Source organism: Microcaecilia unicolor, chromosome 4, assembly GCF_901765095.1.
Source record: "Microcaecilia unicolor chromosome 4, aMicUni1.1, whole genome shotgun sequence".
NCBI classification, from domain to species: domain Eukaryota; kingdom Metazoa; phylum Chordata; class Amphibia; order Gymnophiona; family Siphonopidae; genus Microcaecilia; species Microcaecilia unicolor.
Window position 1 is genome coordinate 358,891,697 of NC_044034.1, and position 27,184 is coordinate 358,918,880.

At 46.5% G+C, this 27,184-nt stretch overlaps 1 protein-coding gene across 2 annotated transcripts in view; it reads right to left on the minus strand.

Moving 5' to 3' along the window:
• The window catches only part of REPS2 (RALBP1 associated Eps domain containing 2), a 198,940-nt gene that overhangs the window by 52,798 nt on the left and 118,958 nt on the right, over positions 1-27,184 (minus strand). Inside the window, exons 9-14 of one of the 2 annotated variants that reach the window (XM_030202300.1) lie at positions 24,761-24,831; positions 20,206-20,283; positions 19,771-19,837; positions 12,772-12,837; positions 9,238-9,280; positions 2,966-3,102 (exon numbers count right to left, since the gene is read on the minus strand). In XM_030202300.1, the coding sequence (XP_030058160.1) occupies positions 2,966-3,102; positions 9,238-9,280; positions 12,772-12,837; positions 19,771-19,837; positions 20,206-20,283; positions 24,761-24,831 (462 nt within the window). Of the gene's footprint in view, positions 1-2,965; positions 3,103-9,237; positions 9,284-12,771; positions 12,838-19,770; positions 19,838-20,205; positions 20,284-24,760; positions 24,832-27,184 lie in introns of both variants that reach the window. The other variant, XM_030202299.1, reaches the window with a different exon arrangement.

A 27,184-nucleotide genomic window follows, 5' to 3' on the forward strand; every position in this document is an offset into this window, starting at 1 on the left:
GCATCTACTGATTATTAATTTTTGTATTTCTTTTTTCTTTTTTAATTTCCTTAATCTTGGAATCAAATTTCTTTAACTTGTGGACAAATGGGCTGTAAAGATATATACTTATCATTTTTGTTTCCTAATCTATATATATAAAAGGCAACCCCAACTTTCTATGAAGCCTCCAGCCGGAAGTGTGAAGCGCCAGAGATATCCGGTTTCCCCATGAGTGAAGGAAAACAGCACAGCACGAAATCCCTCTCTCTGTAACAGTGAAGGACTCAGAGGGGGGAGGGGACAGAGACGCCCTCACTCTCTCTGTAACACAAACACAGCACAGCAGGAAACTTAACACTGAAGGACTGGACTCGGAGGGGGGAGGGGGAGGGAGAGGGGGCAGAGGGCAGGGACACTCCCACATACACACTCTGAAGAAAATCTTGCTAGCCCCCGTTTCATTTGCATCAGAAACGGGGCTTTTTTACTAGTGTTAAATAATGCCGATTGCATATTCACTTTATGTGGTGATATATTGGAAAATTTAAATAATAAAAAGAAAAAAAAAAAGAGTAGAAGTGAATCAATTTTTCACTCTTTCAAAAAGTACAAAGACCAAGGGAACAAACAGAGGAAATATTTTTTTCAGTCAAAGAATAGTTAAGTTCTGGATCTCATTGCCAGAGGATGTGGTAACAGTGGTTAGCATATCTGGGTTTTAAAAAGTTTTGAACAAGTCTGTGATTGAGATGGACATGGGGGAAATCTACGGCTTGCCCTGGGATTGGTGGCATGGAATGTTGCTACTAATTGGGTTTCTGCAGAAGCAGGATACTGGGCTATATGGACTATTGGTCTGACACAGTATGGCATGTTCTTAAGAGAGAAATAAAACAAAATGAAAATCTGCTGGTTTTGGTGTTGGTTTGCATTGGAAATTAATCAAAAAAAAATGTTGCTGGTATTTCTGTTATTTTAAAATGAAAATGCATTAATGAAAAGACACTTTCACCAAGTCCACTCAACGTAAAATACAATAGGAAACAATTGTATACCACCAGACCATTTTTTCCAGGTTTAATAAATCCATAGTAACATAGTAGATGACGGCAAATAAGACCTTATCTACCCAACAAGATAAATTCATAGTTTAAGGTATAATGTGATATGCATACTTGACCTTGACTTATCCTTGCTATTTTCAGGGCACAGACCATAGACATATGCCCAGCACTAGCCTTATTCTCCAATTACTGAAGCTGTCATCAAAGCACACTCTAACCCATCCAGATCTATCCAGCCACGATCAGGGCACAGACCGTAGAAGTCTGCCGGCACTGGCCTTGTTCTCCAATTATTTAACCGAATGTGTCCAGCCATGGTCAGGGCCAGTGGTGTACCAAGGGGGGGGGGGGGGGCGGTCCGCCCCGGGTGCACACCGCTGGGGGGGTGCCGCACGCCTGTCGGCTCTTCGTTTTCATGCTCCCTTTGCTCCGGAACAGGTTACTTCCTGTCAGGGGCAGAGGGAGCATGAAAACGAAGAGCCGGCAGGCGCGCGGCACCCCACCCCCCAGCGGCGTGCACCCGGGGGGATTCTTTCACCTGTGGGGGGGGCATCGCGCTGTTCCAGGGGGGGCGCTGCACCCGGGGGGGGGCGGGGCGCATCGGTGATCCGCCCTGGGTGTCAGCCCCCGTAGGAACGCCACTGGTCAGGGCACAGACCGTAGAAGTGTGACCAGAACTGGCTTTGCTTCTCCATTACTGGTGTTGCAATGAAATCACTGCTAAGCTTGTTCGGTTCCATCCCTTCCATATAGGATTCCTTTGTGTTTATCGCACACATTTTTTAAATTCTGTTACTATTTCTATCTCCACTACCTCCCAGGGAAGGGCATTCCAGGTATCTACCACCCTTTCCGTGAAAAAGTACTTCCTGATGTTAATCCTGAGTCGCCCCCCCCCCCCCCCCCGGCAATCTAAATTCATGCCCTCTAGTTCCACCACCATCCCTCCTCTAGAAAAAGTTTGTATATTAATACATTTCCACTACTTGAATGAGTTTGTATCATATCACCCCTGTCTGTCCTTTTCTCCATGGTGTACAACTTCAGATCATTTTCATTGTTTTTCTCTGAATCGCTTCGAGTCTTTTTACATCCTTAGCAAGGTGCAGCCTCCAGAACGGAACACAATACCACCGACCTGTACAGGGTCATCAATACCTCCTTTCTTCTGCTGGTTACACCCCTCTTTGGTCACAATGATCAAAGGTAAATGTGGGAGCTGGAGACCACTAGCGCAGGACTAGCACCGCATTTACCAGCACACAATGATCAGAGGGGTCTGACACGGCAAACAACACCCATGTCAGGGTACCGAGAAGGGTGATGAAAATGATAAAGGGGATGGGACGACTTACCTATGAGGAAAGGCTTAAGCGTCTAGGGCTCTTCATCCCTCCCTCCACCTCAAGCTCGCAATATTAAGTACCTGAGCAGGAGGGGATCTACAAACCCCGCCAGCTGAAGATGTCCTCCTGCTCAGGCAGTCAGCGCTCATCCAAACAAGCCAGCAGCACTTTCCTCGAGCTGATGCCACGGCCGTGCACGCATGAAAACTAAGCATTTGCAGAGGGGCTGGTGTTGGTGTCAACTCGAGGCAAGTGCTGTTGGCTTGTCTGGAAGAGAGCTGACTGTCTGAGCAGGAGGACATCTTCAGCCAGCGGAGTTTGATGACCTCTGCAAGCCATAGCAAGAGTGCACAATTTTGGGTGGGCCCGAATCCAAATAGGGTGGGCCCTAGCCCACCCACGGCTATGCCACTGGTACAGCCAGATGCATGCACACATTTTAATGACTGCCAATTAACAGTTGTGGCACCCAATTATTGATGGTTACGAGCTCATTAACCAATTAATATGTACAACCAAATTTGGACGTGCAAATTTGGTCACCATATATAGAATCCGGGGGAGAATCTTTACCTGGTGCGGTCTGCTGAAAGACTTTATTTAGATCCAAAGAAGATGCTCTTGAATGTGCCTTCTGAGGTCTGGGAGGGGGAACGGGAGGCTCTTCCACCTTTTTCACTGCATCCTCTATGGATGTGCTGGAGTAAGATCTGAGAGGAAACAGCAAACAGCAATGTAAGGAGAGAGACTGGTCATTTGGTTGTGTTTTTGCATTTGTTGGGTAACGTTGGTTGTATGCCAGCAGTGCAAATACTAGTATGAACCACTGTGTACTGACTCACATGTGAGATACTGAAACTATTTATGCACATAAGTTGGCCCAATTGGAAAATAACATGCGTAGACTGCATTTTAAAATCTTAGGGGTGCTATCAGAATCCAGGCCCTGGGCTAGGTAATACGAGATGGAGGGAATGAGGGGAAGTGGGGGCTAGTTACTGGTCCTTAGCTTAGGCTAGTTAGGGGGTTGAGTGCTCTTCTTTTCAGGGTGGGATGGGAGTAGTGGTGTGCTGAAGCCAGCTCGCACCGGCTCACAAGAGCCGGTTGTTAAATTTTGCTCCGACTTGTGAGCCGGTTGTTACTACGTGCAAGCCAGCTCTCCTCCCTCTCTCCGGATCCAGTCTCTCACCTGAGTCGCCTTGTCCATCGAATTCTTCAGGGCAGGCAGTCTTGCCTGCCCGCTGCCGGCGCTGACCCTCCCTCGCTGCGGGTTTGCTCTTTAAAAATAACCGCTGAGACTTCCAGAGGTGGCCTCGCGAGACTTCTGCTGAAGTCTTGGAGGCCGCCCTTGTAAGTCTCGGCGGCCATTTTGAATAGCGATCCGGCAGCGGGGGAGAGTCAGCGCCGGCAGCGGGCAGGCAAGACTGCCTGCCCCGAAGAATTCGATCAACAACTTGGGAGGGGGTGGCAGGGGAGAGAAGGGAGTAAGTCGCTGGACATGGGTGGCTGGAGGGGGGGCAGGGGAGAGAAGGGAGTAAGTCGCTGGACATGGGTGGCTGGAGGACGAAGGGAGGCAGGAGAGAGAAGGGAGTCACTGGACATGGGTGGCTGGAGGAGGAGGAGGAGGGGAGCAAATGAGAGAAGGAAGTTGCTGGGCATGGGTGGCTGGAGGGGGGGCAGGGGAGCGAGGTCAATCGCTGGATATGGGTGGCTGGAGGGGGGCAGGGAAGAGAAGGGAGTCGCTGGATATGGGTAGCTGGAGGAGGAAGGGGCAGGGGAGAGACGGGAGTCGCTGGACATGGGTGGCTGGACAGGGGGGCAGGGGAGAGAGGTCAATCACTGGGTATGGGTGGCTGGAGGGCAGGGCAGGGGGAGAGAAGGGGCTGGACATGGGTGGATGGAGGGCAGGGGAGAGGAGGGGAGAGAGAAGAAATGCTGGACATGGATGGAGGGGAGGGAAAATTGAGGAAGGAGATGAGATGAGGGAAAAAGAAGAGAGGAGAAAAACTGCACATAGATGAAGAAAATAGGCAGAAGCTGAGGACCCGAAATGAAGAAGAAAGGAGGAAAGGAAATAAATAAATGGAAAGGTGGAAAGGTAGAAAAAAATCTTTTTTATTTTCATTATAGTGTTTGGAATATATTCACTTTGAGAATCAGGTGCTCAACATTAAAAGTTTATATTTATTTATTTATGGCATTTTATTGCATATTAAACACGAATTAGATTGGAACCGGGGATCATTTAATTTTTTTTTCCTGGAGTAATGCATTGCCGCCCCCCCCCCCCCCCCCGGCTCTCTCCCCGGCTATAGCCAGCTCTGCAATTTGGGGAGGGGGAGGCGCAGAGGGGGGACCGGGGAGAGAGCCTGTTGTTAAACATTTACCAGCACACCACTGGATGGGGGGATGGTTGGGGCTCAATTTAAAACTGAAGTTGATGGATTGGATTGTCTGCTATTCAAAGTTGTGTTTACTGATTCTGTTTTTAAGTATGCCATCAATAAAAATTGTTGAAACATAAAATCTTAGGGGTTGATATTCAGCAGGAGTTAACCAGGTAGCAAAAGTTCCTTCTTGGTTAACTCCCCCTGACTGGGTCCAGCACACACATTCAATGATACATAAAGACAGAGAAAAATATAATTGCATCCTGTGTGACTTGCCTTCTGTGGTCCCCGACCCCCCCCCCCCCCCAAATCCCGTCAGAGCATCCATCCCCCTTCCAAAGCTCCCCTCCCGAACCCACACAAAGACCTCCCCACTCACATCCATCCTCCTCCTGAAAGCCTCCCACCCCAAAGAATCCCCCTCCTGAAACCCCCTCCAAGCATCATTCAACTCCCTCCAGCCAGATTTTATTCTTATATGTGATGAAAATATACAGATAAGCAAGTTGTGTGCTCAGCACCTGGTGCAAGTACATTACATGTACTGAATATCGTCCCTATTTTGTTTTTTCATTTTAAATTCAAATAGATTCATAGAACGGTCTCTCAAAGCTTTGGTTAATTCTTCCCTTAGAAAGGTAGATGTCTACTGAAAAGGGCCATCCAGTCAGTCCAGGTTTCGCCCTTTGGAATCCCTAATAATCCCTATGGGGTTAATTTTCTAAAAGATTTATAGTTTATATTTTTATTTTCCATACCACCTTTACTGATGAGCAGGTCAAAGCGGTGTACAGACTATATATTAAGTATAGAAAAGACATACAAATTATAATAGAAAAATCCTCAAACAAGAATCATTGTTACCATAAGAAAACAGTACAACAAACGGACAGAGTAACTGGGTATGAGTGGAGTGGTCAGCAACAGTATCGCACAATAGATGTTCCACAAGCCCGATCAAACAACCAGGCCTTAACAAGAGCCTTAAATTTCTTAAAAGATAATTCACTACGAATAGTCAGCTAACTCCTCTCTTTACCAGTACAAAGTAGCTGGTTTGAAAGTGCCCAGGTCCAGACATCCCTACAGCGGACTTTTTAAATTTAGTGGGGTAGTCGGGGAAAGTATGGCTGTGTTAAAAGCAAACCAAAATCAGACTCCACCCGATCCAAAGGTTCCTTTACAAATATCTTCCATCTTTAACTCCTTCAGTCTTTCCGTACATGGCTTACAACGCAATCCATGTAGTAATCTGATGCTCTTGAGCTGCCTCTATATTACCAATGTCCTTTTGTAGCAGGGGTGAAGCCAGACCACGGCGGGAGGGGGGTCCAGAGCCCAAAGTAGAAGGGCAGAACATTTTAGGCCACCTCCCCCAGCCGCCACCCCTCCCTCGTCTCTTCTGGACCCCCCTCTCCGCCGCTGCAAGGTATCTTTGCTGATGGGGTCCCCCAACCCCAGCCAGCTGACGTGTTTAGCTGTCCCGCACTGGTTTCACACTTGCTTCCTCTCCTGTTTTCAGTGAGCCGTGAACTGCACGCTGACCAGCGCGGGACAGATAAATGCTTCAGCTGGTGGGGGTTGGGGACCCCCGCCAACCACATCGTGGGCCCCAGAGCCAATTTGGGGGGGGTCCAGGCCCCGTGGCCCTCCATAGTTACACCACTGTTTTGTAGATGTGGTCTCAAGTAGGACTCTCACCAGCAACCTGTAGAGAAGCAGTATCACTTCCTCCTTGCTACTAAAGACACCTTTCTTTAGGAATCCCAGTATATTTTTCCCCAGCTGCTTTGTAACACTGGTTGGCTACTTTGAAGTCACTGGGATGAATCAGAAGCACTGAACAACCCTGGGTAATGATTATTGCAGTTGTCCGACGTGTCTGAGACCCGAACAGCTGCATCAACCATGACGTCAGCTGTGGAAGCCTAAGAGAACGTGACCCTGGGTAAGTCAAAGCATTCTGCTCTTCTCAGGATATGCATTTAATTTAATTAGGATGCCAATCCATCTGCCACCCTAAGCAAATTCAAAATCGTAGAAGATGATGGCACATGGAAGTCCAGGAGCCCATTCAGTTTGCCTGTTTTCCTGCCCTGATGCGGTATCGTAGATTTCTAGCTTTATGTTTGCTGAAAACAGGAAAAGAGCTTAATGAACGCCCAATATAAACAAATTCTCAATATTACACGAATCAGTCAGGTTTTCGCCCCCTCCACAGCACAGAAACAGTACTACTCACTCTCCTAGCCAAATTCAAGCAGGAAATAGCAACAGGCAAAAACATCCTTCTCCTCCAATTCGACATGTCTAGTGCATTCGACATGGTAAACCATAATATATTAATAAGATTACTAGATAAGTTCGGGATTGGTGGAAACATACTTAGCTAGATCAAGGGTTTCCTAACCACAAGAACATACCAAGTAAAATCAAACTCAAACATATCATCACTGTGGAAAGCAGACTGCGGAGTACCACAAGGATCACCGCTATCACCGATCCTCTTCAACCTAATGATGACCCCACTAGCCAAGTCCTTATCCGACAAGATATACCACAAAGATCAACACATGTACTACTCCACACATATATCCAGAAATGTTAATAATGCCTTCTGTTAGATTACTATCATGTATTCTATTACCATGTACCCAAAATCCTTCTGTAACACCAAATATCTATTCTCTTCATATTTCCACTATCCACAATGTATTGTAAGCCACATTGAGCCTGCAAAGAGGTGGGAAAATGTGGGGTGCAAATGCAATAAATAAATAAATAAACCAAGGTCTTAACCCCTCCATCTATGCAGACGATATCACAATATACATTCCGTACAAATCTAAACTCACAGAAATCACCAACGAAATCAAGATCAGCTTGAACATCATGGACTCTTGGGCAAATGCATTTCAACTAAAACTCAACAAAGAAAAAATTCACTGTCTTATCCTCTCATCCCAACACAGTGCGGACAACCCCACAATTATCAATACCCAAGATTACACCCTCCCTATCTCAGACAGCCTGAAAATCCTCGGCGTTACATTGGACCGCAACCTAACACTAGAGAGCCAAGTGACATCCACAACAAAGAAAATGTGGAAACTCAAAACGCGTGAAACAATTCTTCCCGAGAGAAAGATTTCGCAACCTGATACAATCAATGGTACTAAGCCAGGTAGACTACTGCAATGGAATTTTTGCGGGATGCAAAGAACAAACCTTAAAGAAACTTCAGACCGTTCAAAACACGGCAGCTAGGCTTATCTTCGGAAAAACGCGATTTGAAAGCGCAAAACCCCTCCGTGAAAAACTACACTGGCTCCCAATCAAAGAACGCATTGCTTTCAAAACCTGCACGCTGGTTCATAAAATTATCTACGGTGAAGCCCCGGGATACATGACGGACTTGATCGACCTACCAACTAGAAACACATCCAAATCAACACGAACGTACCTAAATCTGCACTACCCAAGCTGCAAAGGACTCAAATACAAATCAACTTACGCGTCCAGTTTCTCCTACATTTATTTATTTTATTTATTTATAACATTTATATCCCACAATATTCCCGCCCATGGGCAGGCTCAATGTGGCATACAATAGTTAATAAACAAACCATAATACAATAACAAAGTACAGTAGACAAGGGCCACAGAAGGGAGAAAGAGATGACTGACGAGGGAAAGGAAACAACTGTGGAACGCATTACCAAAAGCCGTGAAAACTACATACGACCACCTAAACTTCCGGAAAAAACTAAAAACTAACCTGTTTAAAAAAGACATACCCTATCAATCCAACATAAATGCCTGATCTCTGCAACACACAACAAAACTAAAGAACGTAATGGACATAACACAACTCTTCCGTTGTACGATTCCCTAGTGTGGCTGTGCCACATGAACTTTATCTTACCACAGATAAAACAAAAAGGAGGTAAAATCCTCACGGAACCGTGAGATATGAAACCAAAAAGTGAGGACAGTGAACGAGGATACCAATTAGTTTGTTTATTCACATAAAAAATGATGTAATTCACATTAAAAATGACCCGACACGGCTGTGTTTCAGCCCAAAGGCCTGCCTCAGGGGTCTTTAAAACCTCAAAGAGTATGGCTTGAGATGTGTACTCCGAGGAAAACAATAAGAAAGAACTCTCTTGGGTCTCCTCTCTTTAAAAAAATGTTTTGTTGAGAAACGGAACAAACTTGTTATAAGTTCTGTAGTGGTGCACAAGAGTATCTCCCCTGCAAACTGGGAGTCTGTTCTCAACTTTGTATTTGTTTATACCAGAGTCTCCAAAAGCCTCTCCGATACTATGTAAGCCACATTGAGCCTATAAATAGGTGGGAAAATGTGGGATACAAATGTAACAAATAAATAAATAAAATATCAGTCACTGTAATAAGAAAAAGTGAAGACAGAAAGAGATCAAACTGGAATACCTGGATCTCGGTCGGGTTTTCAGAGTGTTCGATTCCTGAGGAACTGCTGAAATGAAAGATTACACATGGGAAAATTAGATCAAGAACAGACTTTGGGTCACAGAACTGATTTTTTTTTTTTTTGTGTGTGTGAACTAAGGACTAGTAAATGGTGCTCAATCAGTGGCTTGATATATATATGGGACAATCATCGCGCCCGATTAAATACAGATTAGCTGAGCATAAATCTCGCATTCATCCTCGGACATTGATGGCTCCGATCGTACAACATTGGTTGGATAAGTCTCATAAATTATCGGATATATGCTGGAGAATTACCGACACTGTAATTGTGGGTAGGGAGGGTGGCAACACTGTTTAAAATACTCAATTATAAGGAGCAGCGCTGGATATTCACTCTTGATACATTGTCTCCTTGGGGCCTCAATAACCAATTGGATTGTGGATCCCTTCTGTGATGTAACTGCTTTTTGATTTTTTAATTGGATAATATTGCTAGGCTCTGATTGGTGGGTGATTGTGGGAAGAAGTATTTAACCAATAACCCGCAGTTTAATGATGCCATTTTAATGCGGTAAGCTTTTTTTTTCATATAGCTGGTAAATAGAATGTTTAGGCGATAAGTTTTCGAACAATATTTTGTTTTCAGCTCATTTTTTCTGTTTATTTTGGTTTTTTAGTGGACCCGACCCTGACGCAGCTATAAAGAAACATGCCGCATGTCGGCCAGTGGTCCTGTTGTTCATAACAGCATTTAAAAGCTAATTCATAAGGAAATACAAATAAAATGTGGGGGAATTAATATGATGAGAATTCTGGATCTATGAAGAGGTAATGGTGAGTTAAGTGCTATTTTTACTTCTTAATAAATGAATCGCAGCCGCACACTAAGTGCCGCTGAGGTCCACTCTATAAAAAAACATTAAATATATATATATATATATTTACAATTTAGAGAGAATTGTTTCACTGAAAATTGCCTTATTCAGGGCCATGCCGATGCGGTAAGCGGGGTAAGCACCGCAGGGGGGCGCCATCTTCTGGGGGGCGCCGCCGCTGCGTGCTTACCTTGCCCCTCCCGCTCCCATGTAGGAACTGCCCGCCCTCTTCTCCCCCCCAAGATCCCTTTCCTTGATGTCAGAAGAAGGCGGAACACTGAGCGAACCAATGGAAGGCTAGAGACGTCGGGACTGGGAGCGCCGCCTCCTTCACTGATGCTGCGCTGCCGGAGGAAGGTAAATTTAAAAGAAAAAAAAAAGGAAAGGGATCTTGGGGGGGGAGAAGAGGGCGGGCAGTTCCTACATGGGAGCGGGAGGGCAGGGGAGAGAGGAGCATAGATGGGAGGGCAGGGTTCATGGAAGGGAGAGAGGGGAATTGCTTGATCGGGATGAATGGCGGGGGCAGGGGACAGAAGGGCATGGATGGGTGGGAGGGTAGGGCAGGGCTTAGGGAGAGAGGGGAATCGCTGCCTTGGAGCCGGGCGGGGGCGGGTGCGGGGATGCCAACTGGTAGTCTGCAGGGGGGCGCCAGAGACCCTTGGCACGGCCCTGGCCTTATTGAAAATTGCTGCATTTAAAGTTTAGTTGAAAGTGTCTAGGCACTGGGTTTCTTTTGCTGAGGTTGATTGTTTAATCTGGCCCCCACCTGGAGAAGAAAAATGTAACCTTTAACTACCTTATCTGGAATAATTGAATGTTAGCACCCAATTATTAGCACTGATTGGCTCGTTAGCCAATTTAGTTATGTATACATCTCAGGATAGCGAACAATTTTGTATGTTGAAATCTGTGCGTCATTTAGAGAATCTGGGGGTAATTGTTTTTAAAATTTTGTTTGTGGAGTTTTTTTTTTTCATTTAAAATGAAAAGAAGAACGAAAAGAAAATGGGGGAGGGGGAAAGACAGTTAAAGATCCTTCGCCACAAAAAAACAAGGGCTTCCTCTAGCAGTTGACACGTCCTGATAAGGGGCGTAGCCAGACCTTGGCGGGAGGGAGAGTCCAGAGCCCAAGGTGGTGGTGGGGGGCACATTTTAGGCCGCCTCACCTCCCCCCCCCCACCTTCTCCCCCCTGCTGCCCCTCCCCCACCACTTTCGACTCCCCCTCCATCGCCACCGCCGCCAGGTACCTTTGCTGGTGGGGGTCCCCAACCCCGCCAGCCTTAGTGTTCTTCAGCGCCGGTCTCCAGCACGTTCGCTGATCTGTGCTGTGAGTCCTGACCTTTTGCATGTCCTGCATGGGTTTTAAAGGAACGTGCAGGACGTCAGGACTCACAGCACAGATCAGCGAACGTGCTGGAGACCGGCGCTGAAGAACACTAAGGCTGGCGGGGTTGGGGACCCCCACCAGCAAAGGTACCTGGCAGCGGCAGCGGGGGGGGGGGGGGGGGTTGAAAATGGTGGGGGAGGGTCAGCGGGGTAGGTCAAAAGTAGAGGGGGCCAGCACTAAATCTGTGGGGGCCCATGCCCCCGTGGCCCCACCTAGCTACGCCCCTGCTCCTGATGTGAAGGTTTATGTAGAATTGAGTTGGCCTCAATGTGACAATGCAGATGTGCACAGTACACAAGTCTCTAGAAACCTCCGACAGCTTAGAGAGATTTATTAACTTTTTCTCTGTCCCGGGCTCCGTTAGATAACACCTGGTACCACTTGGCTTTCACTGTTCTGCTCATTCTGGTGCAGTGAAAATCTACCTAGGCAGAGGAACACTGAAATCCCCCGGTAGACAGACAGCAATAAAAGTATAAACATGCTACATTAAAAATTAAATAAAACATATAATGTATATAAACAGTTGATTAAATAAAATAACTAAATATACAAACATTTTTTTAATGTAGCATGTTTATACTCTTATTGCGTTATTGTTTTTAATTTAGACTCCTGAAGCAGGCTAATCATTGAAACACAGTTCTGTGTCGAGGCCTCACCAATAAATGCTTTAACAGCCTTAGAAGTCTCCGCGTTTTGTTCCTGGTCAGCCTGGTCTACTTCCCACTTTTCATTCCTGTCTGTACTCATTCTGGTGTCATATCGAATGTAGAAGATGGCCGTAAATCAGGTAAAAGCAATGTAACATGGTAACATAGTAGATGATGGCAGAAAAAGACCTGCACGGTCCATCCAGTCTGCCCAACAAGATAAACTCATATGTGCTACTTTTTGTGTATACCTTACCTTGATTTGTAACTGTCTTTTTCAGGGCACAGACCGTATAAGTCTGCCCAGCGCTATCCCCGCCTCCCAACCACCAGCCCCGCCTCCCACCACCGGCTCTGGCACAGACTGTATAAGTCTGCCCAGCACTATCCCCGCCTCCCAACCACCAGCCCCGCCTCCCACCACCGGCTCTGGCACAGACCGTATAAGTCTGCCCAGCACTATCCCCGCCTCCCAACCACCAGCCCCGCCTCCCACCACCAGCTCTGGCACAGACATATGGTCTGCCCAGCACTATCCCCGCCTCCCAACCACCAGCCCCGCCTCCCACCACCGGCTCTGGCACAGACTGTGTTTTAAGACTCAATGAAAGTTACCTGTTTTGCCATAGGTTAGCGAGGCTCTAAGTTCCCTTGATGTGATAGTGGCTGTGGTTTTCAGACCTAAAACCAATTTTGGGAACAGGAAGTTACTTGATGTTGAAGACTTGGTAAAGAACAGCACGTTTTTAATTCCATCCTATCTTGGTTTTCTATATCGCTCATTTTCCAAATAGGGTTCACGATGGTTTACAAAAGAAAGGAATTTTCCACGCAGGAAATTTACAGGATAATCTTCTAATACATATACATAGTAGATGACGGCAGAGAAAGACCTGTACGGTCCATCCAGTCTGCCCAACAAGATAAACTCATATGTGCTACTTTTATGTGTATACCTGGCTTTGATTTGTATCTGCCATTTTCAGGGCACAGACCATAGAAGTCTGCCCAGCACTAGCCCCGCCTCCCAACCACCGGTTCTAATGTCTATCTAAAACATCCAGGGGACCCTTTTACAAAGGCGCATTACACTCTACGCACGGGCAGCGCATGCCAAAATGAGACTACAGACAGGCTACTGTGCCCCCAGCAGTAATTTCAGATTTGCTGCACACCCATAATTGTATTGTATTATAACATTTATAACCTGCACTTTCCCACTTGTTAGCAGGCTCAATGCGGCTTACATAATATAACAAATTTACAAGATAAAGCAAAATGAATAAAACATCTAAACACAGCATATAAAGAGGTGAACAATAAAAAGGATAAGGGAGCATAGATGGGGGGGGGGGGGAGAATGTAACTGGGAGAGAGGGGAGACCATATAATTCACATAGAACCAGTATTTAGAAGTTTATTAGGCTTATCGTTCTACATAGTTGGAGTTTAATCCAGGGGCGTAGCCAGACTTCGGCGGGAGGGGGGTCCAGAGCCCAAGGTGAGGGGGCACATTTTAGCCCCCCCCCCCCAGCACTGCCGACCCCCTCTGCCATTGCTAACCTCCCCCCCCAACTTTGACCCCCCCTCCCCCGCCATTGCCGACCCTCCCCCCGCTGATGACCCGACGACCCCCCCTCCCGCCACGGGATTGGGAAGAAGACGACCTCGGCTGGCGAGGGTTAGGGTCCCCCGCCAACAAAGGTAGGCGGCGGCGGGAGGGGGGTCATCGGCAGGGGGGTCCAAGGGCAAATCTACGGGGGCCCAGCCCCCCGTGGCCCCATACTGGCTACGCCCCTGGTTTAATCTAGTGGAACTTGAGTACCACTGACAGTTTTGGTTGCAAAGGCTCAAAGTAACTGGGGGAGGGGGGAGATGGAGGAGGGGGGGTTCAGGGAGAAAATTTAAGAAGTTTCTAGATACTGCTTAGTACTCTGATGTTAATTTATCGTTGAGTTGATATGTGTAAGGTATGCAATGTAAGTATATCACTGTCATTTTGTGGTAGCATCAATAAAATCGTTTGACTATAGGATAGAGGGGGAGGGGGGGGAGAAAATGGTTAAAAAAAGCTTTGATGACAGAAGCTTAGGATTTATACACTTTAGTATGTTTTGTCAGTTTAATCATCAAATGTTGAATTTCGCGTTTCTGTATAACCTGCTGATTCACTAATAAAAATTGTTGAAACTAAAAAAGGATAAGGGAAGAAGGTGGTAGAGGCAGTGCTGTAGCGAGGGCTAATGGCACCCAGGGCGGGTCGCCGCTGCGCACCCCCCCTCCCCGCATTCTTACCTGTGGGAGGGCCGATCCGCCCCGAGTGCACGTCACTCAGAGCTGCGTCGGCCCCGCTGGTTCCCTGCTCTCTCTGCCCCGGAACAGGATCCTGTTCCGGGGCAGAGAGAGCAGGGAACCAGCGGGGCCGGCACCCCCCGAGCGCGTGCACCCAGGGCGGACCGCCCCTCCCCCCTTCCTACGCCACTGGGTAGAGGTAGGGAACAGGGAGATGGTGTAAGTTGGGGTAATATATTGTGAGTAAGGAAGAATGTATAATAATGGTTCGAAGAGGGATGAATTCAAAAGGAGAAAAAACATACTTTAATTTCTGTCAAGTAGTAGATCCAGGTATCACAGATGAATATCTCATTTAAGTCTCGTCTTATGTGTAGGCTTGCTTAAAAAGGTGAGTTTTCATAATGCCTGGATGATTTATTTCCTCCCACACATGGCGTTTCCAGCGGTAATCGGTAGTCGGCGTGCGCCAACTGGTCACTGCGCACGCAGCGTGCGAGCCCTTACTGCTAGATCAATGGGTGGTGTTAAGGGCTCAGGCCGATTTTAGGCGCACGCTGGTTTCAGTTTTACCGCAGGCCCTTTTCCCCTCCCATTTTTTTTTAAAGCCCTTTTTTGCAGACGTGCTAAAAACTGGCCCGGCGAGCTCCCAAACCACGTGCCTACACTACCGCAGGCCACGTTTTACCACGGCTTAGTAAAAGAACCCCTCAGTTCGCAACTTATTTATCTAATAAAAAAAGTTTTTAAAACCTGTTTAAAAAAAGTGCATAAGATGGCAAATCCTTCGAGGACTTAGGTGAGTTATTCCAAAGTCGGGCCCCTTGAAAAGGAAGAGAACCCTCCAAACTGATCTTAACCGAACATCTTTTACAGCTGGATAATGTGAATCTAAAGTTCAGTAAAAGCACAAACTTCTAATGCATTGTAGGACAATTACCGTCACTGGGGATTAATTGTAGGGGGCCCTGTTTACTAAGCAGCGTTATAGGCGCATTAACGTTTTTAACGTGCGTTAACCATGTTAACCCATGATGCCTGAAACACTTCTACCTGTGACCATAACACAACCTTGTATTTGTTATCAACCGTAATGGCAATCGTCACTACGATACTTTGTAAGCCACATTGAGCCTGCAAATAGGTGGGAAAATGTGGGGTATAAATGTAACAAATAAATAAATAAATGTACGCATGTTAACCATGTACGTGCCTACAAAATCCCCATAGGCACCTACATGGTTTGCTCGCGTGCTAAGTGTAAGCACGCTAAAAACACCTACGCACCTTAGTAAACAGGGCCCATAGTTAGGACAGAAAGGTTTAGAGGTGGCTTTGGCCAAGACTTCTCAAATTCCCCCAATCATCCATCCACCAAACTTAAAACATTCTACTATGAACCTCAAAACTACTCAGAAGATCTGAGGGCTCATTTTCGAAAGAGAAGGACATCCATCTTTCGCCATAAATCGGAAGATGGACGTCCTTCTCCCAGAGACGTCCAAATCGGTATCATCGAAACCCGATTTTGGACGTCTCAAACTGCACTCCGTCGCAAGGAGAGGCCAAAGTTCAAGGGGGTATGTCAGAGGCGTAGTGAAGACGGGACTTAGGCGTGCCTAACACTTGGACATCTTTGACCCATAATCGAAAAAAGCAAGGAATTCCCTGACGAACACCTGGACGTTTTCACCCGGACGTGTTTTTTTTACGAATAAGGCACAAAAAGGTGCTCAAAATAACCAGTTGATCACCGGAGGGAATCGGGGATGACCTACCCTTACTCCCCCAGTGGTTACTAACCCCCTCCCAACATAAAAAAAACATCTTTAAAAATATGTCGTGCCAGCCTCAGATGTCATACTCAGGTCCATGACAGCGCATACGGGTCCCTGGAGCAGTTTTAGTGGGTGCTTCAGACAGGGGGACCCAGTCTCATACCCTGTTACATTTGTGCAGGAGATCAACCAGAGAGAGAGTCCAAATCTCCCGCAAAATGCACAAGCAACCACAAAAAGAGCGGAAGAAACCAAAAGGACCAGACTGAAAGCCGATAGTAAGAGCACAAAATAGTTTTATTAGGACCCTACAAGGTCCGTGTTTCGGCAGGAAAGGCCTTCCTCAGGGGTCTTCAAATTGACGTATACAGATGTTGCCTCCAAAATTGCATAGAATAAAAACAACTGAGTGCAAAAACGTTGGTGCTATCTATCTATAAAAAGTAGACCGATACACATATATAAAAAACGGGCTGGGGCTCTTCTTGGAGAAAAGATGGCTAAGGGGACATATGATAGAGGTCTATAAAATAATGAGTGGAGTGGAACTGGTAGAAATGAATCATTTGTTTACTCTTTCCAAAAACACTCATGACCGCACCTTGAATATTGTTTTCAATTCTGGTCACCGCATCTCAAAAAAGATATAGTGGAATTAGAAAAGGTACAGAAAAGGGCAACAAAAATGATAAGGGGGATGGGGCGACTTCCCTATGAGGAAAGGTTAAAGTGGCTAGGGCTGTTCAGCTTGGAGAAAAAATGGCTGAGGGGACATATTCTTCCCAAGGACCGTCTTCCGTAATCTGGTACAATCATTAGTACTCAGTCATCTAGACTACTGCAACTCACTCTACGCTGGCTGCAAAGAACAAATACTCAAAAAACTCCAAACAGCCCAGAACACGGCAGCCAGACTCATGTTTGGAAAATCAAAACACGAAAGTGCAAAACCCCTACGAGAGAAACTACACTGGCTCCCACTCAAAGAATGTATCACGTTCAAAGTATGTACCCTAGTTCATAAAATCATCCATGGCGATGCCACAGCCTACATGTCAGACCTGATAGACCTACCACCCAGGAATGCCAAAAAATCATCTTGCACATTCCTTAATCTCATTTCCCCAACTGTAAAGGTCTAAAATACAAATTAATGCACGCATCAACCTTTTCCTACATGAGCACGCAATTCTGGAACGCGTTGCCACGCAACCTAAAAGCGATCTATGAACTGACCAACTTCCGCAAACAATTGAAGACCCATCTCTTTGACAAAGATCAACACATGAAAAAATCCCCACAGATATCCAATAATGTTTAATAATGCCTTCTGTCATATTACTATCATATATTCCACTACCATGTAACCCAAAATCCTTCTGTAATACCAAACATCTATTCTCTTCTCATTTCCACTATCCATGATGTATTGTAAGCCACATTGAGCCTGCAAAGAGGTGGGAAAATGTGGGATACAAATGCAACAAATAAATAAATAAATATGATACAGGTCTATAAAATAATGAGTGGAGTGGAACGGGTAGACATGAATCATTTGTTTACTCTTTCCAAAAACACTAGGACTAGGGGGCATGCGATGAAGCTACAAAGTAGTAAATTTAAAACGAATCAGAGAAAAAATATTTCTTCACTCAACGTGTAATTAAACTCTGGAATTCGTTGCCAAAGAATGTAGTAAAAGCAGTTAGCTTAGCGGGGTTTCAAAAAGGTTTGCATAGCTTCCTAAAAGAAAAGTCCATAAGCCACCTTCTTTACAGAATTACCCTCATAGATGGCTCTTTCCAATCTTTGCATTTCTTTTCTGCTAAAAAAATCTGCCTTTAGAAAAAAAACAGATGCATATCATCCTGTGTACTATGTACCTGTGGAAAGCTTGAACGTGTACGCATTTTCCTTTGAAAACTGGTGTGACAGAGACAGGTAAAAAAAAAATGGGCATGGTCTTTGTCTCTGTGTGGAAATTTGACCCCATAATGTTCCTCTATAAATACAAACACATACTTAACATGCAATTATAAACCAATGCTACACATCCAATGAAAGACAAGACACATGTCAACTCTGTGCTATTGTGAGCCAATCACTCTAGAACAGGGGTTCTGAACCCAGTTCTGGATTGGCCACGGTTGGAAACAGGATACTGGGCTTGATGGACCTTCGGTCTGTCCCAGTATGGCATTGCTTATGTAACATACCGAACCAGTCAGGTTTTCAGGTTACGAATATGCATGACATAACTTGGCAAGCACTACCTCCCCTGTATGCAACTTTATCTCATTCATATTCATTGTGGGTATCCTGAAAACCTGACTGACTAGCAGGCTTATTTTCGAAAGAGAAGGGCGCCCATCTTTCGATGGGGGGGGGGGGGGAGGTGTGTGTGTGTGTCAGCGGAGGCATAGCGAAGGCGTGGACGTCCTTCTTTCAAACATTTTGGATATCCTGAACTGCCCCCCCCCCCAACAGGGACGACCAAATTTCAAGGCAGTGGAGTGGAGGAGTGGCCTAGTGGTTAGAGTGCTGGTCTTGCAATCCAGAGGTGGCCGGTTCAAATCCCACTGCTGCTACTTGTGATCCAAAATCCAAATAAATAAAGGGGGGTGTCAGAGGCATAGCAAAGGCATGGACGTCCTTCTCACAGAAACATCCACATTCTGGACATCCTCAGCTGGATGGAGGCATAGCAAAGGCACCCAGTACTTGGACATCCTTCACCCATACTCAAAAAAAAAAAAACACATCCCTGACAAGCACTTGGATGTTTTCGCCTGGACTTGTGTTTTTTTAAGGTTTTAGATGGCTATTATACACACAGCTTGTCTGCCTGTATAAAGCCGTCTTTGGCAAGCGCAGAGCAGCCACGCATAACGCTTGGCTGCTCTGCACTGGCTTCCCCTCCTTAGGAAGGAAATCGTGTGCAAATGAGCTAACAGCAAGCAGTTCATTTGCATGCGATTTCCTTCTTGCATGCCCGTTCCTTTTCCAAATCGCTAAGAGAAGGGCTTTTTCCGTTCAATTAGTCCACTGCAGTGCCCCCTAGGGTGCCCAGTTGGTGTCCTGGCATGTGAGGGGGACCAGTGCACTACGAATGCTGGCTCCTTCCACGACCAAATGAGCTGGATTTGGTCGTTTTTGAGATGGGCGTCCTCAGTTCCCATTATCGCCGAAAACCGGGGACGACCATCTCAACATTTAGGTCGACCTAAATGTTGAGATTTCGGCGTCCCCGACTGTATTATTGAAATGAAAGATGGCCGCCCATCTTGTTTCGATAATACAGGTTTCCCCGCCCCTTCGCGGGGACGTCCTGTGAGGATGCCCTCAGGAAAATCTGGGCGCACCGTTCGATTATGCCCCTCCACGTGTGTCCCGAGGACTGGGTTGAGAACCTCTGCAAAATAGCTTATTGATCACATCCTGACTAACAGTGAACGTTATTTGAAAAAGAGGTGGAAACATTACAGACTTCTGCAATTGTGACAATTCAACACACACACGCAAACAGAGACTTTTCTCCATGTACCTTGTTTTTCGTCGCCGCTCAGGTCCAGTTTCAGGGAACTTCCATCAGAGGTCACTTCAGGTGCTTTCTTATAGTGGACGGAGGAAAACAGGGGGGTCATTTCTAGGGCATATATTGTACAGTTACACCCTCATTTGCAATGCAAATCCCCTGGCTTTTTAAACAGGGGATTTCCATGTGAACCTTCTTAATTAAAAAGGATCTGACTGGTAATGCAACTTCTCAATTTAATCATAACTTCTAATCTACTGTAAAGAACTTAATTCTGAACCTTCTTGTGCAGCTAAACTCACTCTTTCTGAATAACAGTGAGGGATAATTTTATTTGGATTAAATGACTGGCTTTCTGGCATTCAACAGTCATCTATCACATGCACAATATTAAAGATGTGTTTTATCTGAACTTAATATCATGCAAGTACAAAGTTCACTCACTGTCTGGGCAGAGGTGGTCTCTACATCAAAGCGAATCAAGGGCTCCAAGCTGGCTGGATCTTCACAGAGTGTTTCCAGCTGACCAGGATGAACGTGGGGGGGGGGGGGGGGGGGGATGAGAGAGGGGTAGAGAGAAGGGAAAGAAAGTAATATAGATGTTTTACTAAACCACCATAACTCAGGCTCCAAAAGAACGCAGAGCTAAATGACACGACCAGGCCCTTGTGCAGCGCCAATTTCAGAACCACCTCTGATCTCAAAATCAAGAGGAAAATATATTTAAGGGCCATAAGGAATTTCCTTTCCTCTGACCATTCAGAAAACACAAGGAAGTTCAAAGACAGGACAGTAAACACTGTGGGGCTTTGCCGGAGGAGGTAATTAACAGTGGTTAGCGTATCTGGGTTTTTAAAAGGTTTGGACAAATTCCTGGAGGAAAAGTCCATAGTCTGCTATTGAGACAGACATGGGAGGCAACTGCTTGCCCTGGGATTTGTAGTATGGAATGTTGCCCTTCTGAGATTCTGCATGGAATCTTGTCACTCTTTAGGATTCCAGAATCTTGCCATTCTTTGGGGGTCAACATAGAATCTTGTCACTCTTTAGGATTCCAGAATCTTGCTATTCTTTGGGGTTCTACCTGAAATATTGCTATTATTTGGGATTCTACATGGAATGTTGCTACTCTTTGAGATTCTGCATGGAAACTTGTCACTCTTTAGGATTCCAGAATCTTGCCATTCTTTGGGGTTCAACATGGAATCTTGTCACTCTTTAGGATTCCGGAATCTTGCTATTCTTTGGGATTCTATATGGAATCTTGTCACTCTTTAGGATTCCAGAATCTTGCTATTCTTTGGGGTTGTACATGGAATGTTGCTACTCTGTGAGATTCTGCATGGAATCTTGTCACTCTTTAGGATTCCAGAATCTTGCTATTCTTTGGGATTCTACATGGAATGTTGCCATGATTTGGGTTTCTGCCAGGTACTTGTGACCTGGCTTGGCCACCGTTTGGAAAATAGGATACTGGGCTAGATGGACTATTGGTCTGACCCAACATGGCTACTCTTATGTTATGTTCTGATATTCAGCTCATAGGAGGAAGCCCAGCTAACTCCTGAGGTCGGTGGTCAGCCCGGATATTCAATGGCAGATCGTTTCCAGTGACCAGCATTGAATATCTGGTCTATTTTTAGCTGGGTTACAATTAACTGGCTAAGTCGATATTCAAAGATAGCCAGTTAACTATAAACCAGCTATTTAAGCGACCCGATGTGGCACTTGCTCTGCCTCCTCTCCTGTTCGTACGTGCAGCCATTGAAGCCGACTCTGTGGGTGCTTGAGCGCCCCCAATATTGAGAAAATTCCTTGTATGTGTCCAAGGAGGGGTTATTTTCATTGGGCTTAGCACTCCCAATAATTTTGAAAAGTTGGCTCCTATGCGTGCAGCTGCACTCTCCTCACAAGTCCGACACGACATGCTGCTGCTACTGCCCGGCTGGCTCCTCCTCCAGAGCATGATGAGGTCATCAGCTGATGACCTCATCACCCACCTCGTCCTCCTATTGTTCCACTTCTCAGATAGCCCATTGGACAGCTTGGGCTTGTTTTGGGCGCAGGTTGGGCTGGGAAATTTTTTCCCATCTGGCAACCCCAATATTCAGCACTTAACTAAGTGACCTGGATAAATCAGACAACATGACTTCTCTTTGTCCAGTTTGGATATGGATAATGTATTTGATATACCGCCTTTCTGTGGTACAACCAAAGCAGTTTTACGTATAATATACAGCAATTTTCACTTGTGCAATTAACAGCTTAATATCACACAACTGGATGCTCAATGCCGGTGACTATCCAGGCATGATACCACCACCAACAAAAAAACACCGACATAGTAACGTGGAGGGGCAGGAGTGGAGGAGTGGCCTAGTGGTTAAAGTGGTGGACTTTGGTCCTGGGGAACTGAGTTCAATTCCCACTGCAGCTCCTTGTGACTCTGGGCAAGTCACTTAACCCTCCATTGCCCCAGGTACAAATAAGTACCTGTATATAATATGTAAGCCGCATTGAACCTGCTATGAGCGGGAAAGCGTGGGGTACAAATGTAATTAAAAAAAAAAAAAATAATCAAACGGGGATGGCCCCGTAAAGGGGCGGGGCAACCTGTATAATCGAAACAAGATGGGCGTCCATCTTTCGCTTCGATAATACGGTCGGGGACGCCCAAATCTCAACATTTAGGTCGACCTTAGAGATGGTCGACCTAAATGTTGAGATCGCTGACCTTAGAGATGGGCGACCTCGGTTTTGCCGATAATGGAAACCGAGGACGCCCATCTCAAAAACGACCAAATCCAAGCCATTTGGTCGTGGGAGGAGCCAGCATTCGTAGGCACTGATCCCCCCTCACATGCCAGGACACCAACTGGGCACCCTAGGGGGCACTGCATTGGACTTCACAAATTGCTCCCAGGTGCATAGCTCCCTTATCTTGGGTGCTGAGCCCCCCCCCCAAACCCCACTACCCACAACTGTACAACACTACCGCAGCCCTAAGGGTAAAGGGGGGGCACCTAGATGTGGGTACAGTGGGTTTGTGGTGGGTTTTGGAGGGCTCCCATTTACCACCACAAGTGTAACAGGTTGGGGGAGGGGATGGGTCTGGGTCCGCCTGCCTGAAGTGCACTGCAGTACTCACTAAAAACTGCTCCAGGGACCTACATACTGCTGTCATGGAGCTGGGTATAACATTTGAGGCTGGCATAAAGGCTGAAAAAAATGTTATTTAATTTGGTTTTTTTGGGTGGGAGGGGGTTGGTGACCACTGGGGGAGTAAGGGGAGGTGATCTCCGATTCCCTCCGGTGGTCATCTGGTCAGTTCGGGCACCTTTTCGAGGCTTGGACGTGAAAAAATATTGGACCAAGTAAAGTCAGCCAAATGCTCGTCAGGGACGCCCTTCTTTTTTCCATTATTAGCCGAGGACGCCCATCTCTTAACCACGCCCCGTCCCGCCTTTGTTACACTGCCGACACGCCCCTGGGAACTTTGGTCGTCCCCGCGACGGAAAGCAGTTGAGGAAGGGCCAAGTCAGCTTTCGATTATGCCGATTTGGCCGACCTTGAGAGAAGGGCGCCCATCTCCCGATTTGTGTCAGAAGATGGGCACCTTTCTCTTTCGAAAATGAGCTGGATAGTAACATAGTAGATGACGGCAGAAAAAGACCTGCACGGCCCATCCAGTCTGCCCAACAAGATAAACTCATATGTGCTACTTTATGTGTATACCTGACCTTGATTTGTTATCTGCCATTTTCAGGGCACTGCCCGTAGAAGTCTGACCACTGTTGGCTGCATATTACCCCCACATTTTCTAGAATTTACAAAACGTCAAATAATCGTGTTCATGTCCAAGAACTAATGCTTAAGAATTCCAAAGTAAACTGCTGTACACTGCTTTGAGTGGATCTAAGAACAGCCGTATTGGGTCAGACCAATGGTCCATCTAGCCCAGTATCCTGCTTCAAACAGTGGCCAATCCAGGTTACAAGTACCTGACAGAAAGCCAAAATAGTAGCAACATTCCATGAGGAATCCCAAAGAGCAACAAGATTCTGGAATCCCAAAGAGTAGTAAGATTCCGGAATCCCAGAGAGTAGCAACATTCCATGCTACCTATCCCGGGCCAGATAGTGGCATCCCCAAGTCTGTCTCAATAGCAGACTACGGACTTTTCCTTTATAAAGTAGTTAATAAATCCTAACAAATAAATGGTGCAGCTCCTTGCAACAGTCTCCTATCTCTCTATATAAAAAGCAACACCAACGTTCTATGAAGCCTCCAGCCGGAAGTGTGAAGGGGGCGAAATATCCGGTTTCCCTATGAGTATCTGCCCCGCCCTCTCTGTAACACAGTCAGTGAAGGAAAACAGCAGAGCACGAAATCAAATCGCTGGCTCTGTATCAGTGAAGGACTCAGAGGGGGGAGGGGAGAGAGGCCAGAGGGCAGGGACACACACACTCCCACATGCACACGGAACAAAACATTGCTAGCCCCCGTTTCATTTGCATCAGAAACGGGGCTTTTTTACTAGTGTGTTAATACAAGATTGAAAGCTGTACTAGTAAGAAAGCTCCACTCTATTCAAATGAGCAGCTTAAAGTGTACGAGAACTAAATTTCAATTGCAAATACATAAGAATAGCCATACTGGGCCAGACCAATGGTCCATCTAGCCCAGTATCCTGCTTCCAACAGTGGCCCATCCAGGTCACAAGTACCTGGCAGAAGCCCAAAGAATACCAAGATTCCGGAACCCCAAATAGTAGCAACATCCCAGGGCAAGCAGTGGCTTCCCCCATCTCCATAACAGACTATGGACTTTTCATCCAGGAACTTGTCCAAACCTTTTTTAAACCCAGATACTCTAATCGCTGTTAACCCAGTCAAAGTGAAAAAAAAAAATATTTCCTCTTATTTGTTTTCTGTACCTCGGAGCCAGACCATTCAATATATTATATGACGTACAAAGTACTTATGTCTGCAAGTCTCACCTCAGTCCGCTGGTTGACCAAGTCACGATATGGATCATATATTGTACAGTCTTGACTGGGCTTAGGAGAACCTGATGGAATAAGAAAGCACAGAACCATTGCTCCTTTTAGGGCATATGAAACATTCTTTTTAAGTTCCAACATTTTTATTGATAACAGTTCAAAGTAAACACCTCCAGATAATATGAGTATACAGCAGTGGCGTACCAAGGGGGGGGGCGGTGGGGGCGGTCCGCCCTGGGTGCATGCCGCTGGGGGGGGGGGTGCCGCGATGCAGGTTACTTCCTGTTCCGGGGCAGAGGGAGCTGCAGCGAACGAGCAAAGTTAGTAAACTCGCAGCAGGCGCGCGCTGCGGCACCACCCCCCCCCCAGCGGCATGCACCCGGGGGGGAGGCTCTTTCGCGGGGGGGGGGGGGTGTCCGCGCTGCATCAGGAGGGGTGGCGCCGCCCCGGTTGTCCGCCCCCCTACGAACGCCACTGGTATACAGAGATTGAAATAAGAAAATGTACACAGCAAAGACAAAATTATACAGTCCATAATCAAACTTTTAACAATTTTGTCCCCCCCCCCCCCACCCCTACCCTCTATTTTATATTTCAACAATTTTTTTTGATGATCTCTCAAAGCAATCCGTCAACAAGTGCAATATACAATACAATATGAACAAACCATCTTAGTGCAACTAAAATCGCCTCAGCTAAATATCTAACATTTTCTCTCTCCCCTTCCCCATCTCATCCCCCCTCTCTCCAACTTACTGCAATCTAAATTTATTGAATTTCACACTTTATCGCTCCCTCCCCACACCTCTTCCCTTACACCCCCCATCTTCCTACTTGATAAAGGCAAAACAAATCACATGCTCAGATCTCTTTGTACCTAGACGTAATTAGTGCATTCTCTTAAACCGTCCATTAACGATTGTTAAGCTCCCAACTCCCCCATCCCTCCCCCCTCATCCCCTAAATCTCTAACATTAGGTATCTCTTCCACTACTCAAAAGGTATTGACAATAAGGCTTCTCCCCCTGAAACATGCTTTTTGTGTATTTCCTGATCACCCTTACGTAAGATAATGCTTTAGATACAATAATGCTCGGTGATCTCAAGATCCACGTTCACTCACTAGGGTGCACTTATTAAGTAAGGGGAGAGTCTGGGTGTTTTGAATCTTCCTTCAATGCATAAGATCTAGATTCAAAGGAAGGAAAGAAAGGGCAACTAAGGATTCGCTAGCGTAACAATTGCTCAATTCAGGACTGAGACATAATTGTAACTTTGCAGAGAGTCATTTTCAAAGCCATTTCTTTACCTGGAGAAATGTCTCTTCAGAAAACTGACTGCTCTCTGAACATAGCGCCTGTACATTCATATATATCCTTGTAAATTTAGCCACTATTTAAAGGGCCCTTCCTCAGAGCAGGGGCGTAGCCAGACTTCGAGGTGGGAGGGGGCCAGAGACCAAGGTGGGGGGGGGGTACATTTTGTGAGCGTGAGGGGAAGAGACAGCAGGGCAGGCAATGCAGCGGCACCACCGCAGACCAGTGCTGGACGAAATCTTCAGTTGGTGGGGGTGGGGACCCCGCCAGCCAACCAGGGACCCAGAGCAAATTGGGGGGGGGGGGGCTCAGGCCCCCATGGCCCCACCTAGCTACGCCACTGCCTCAGAGTGGGATGAGGGATGGGGTTTTCATTTATATCCATACTTTTTAATTTTCCAAACTATCTGTATCATGTAACCCAGGAAAAATACCTGCACGTTACTAGGTATTAATGGGTGTGGCTATTGTTCCTGGGATAATTTTCAGGTGAAAGTATGAAGATCTGATCGACTGATTTTATTCACTATATCTACTATACTAAAACTCACCCTCAACGTTCTGAGGACACTGACGTCAGTGAAGCCAAGCTCTGCTTCCTTCAAAAAGGTTCGAAGGTTCGTGGTGGTGAAGCCACCAAAATTGCTCTGGGCCCCGCCCTCGAGGGCAGAGCAATAGCAGAACAACGAAGGGGTTGGCAGGGAGGGAGGCAGGGAGGCGGGGGGGGGGGGGGGAAATCGCTCCGGGCCCCGCCCTCGAGGGTCGAAGCAATGGCAGAACAACGAAGGGGTTGGCAGGCAGGGAGGCAGGGGGGGGGAAATCGCTCCGGGCCCTGCCCTCGAGGGTGGAGCAATGGCAGAACAACGAAGGGGTTGTCAGGGAGGGAGGCAGGGAGGTGGGGGGGGGGAAAATCGCTCCGGGCCCCGTCCTCGCGTCTAACGTCATGACGTTGGGGGCAGAGCAATGCCAGAACAACGAAGGGGTTGGCCAGGGAGGGGGGTGTTGGTGACGAAAACCTTGCTAGCGCCCGTTTCATTTGCTCTGAAACAGGCTTCTTTTACTAGTATACCATAAAAGAAACCAAGCAGTTTACAGTTTTCAACAT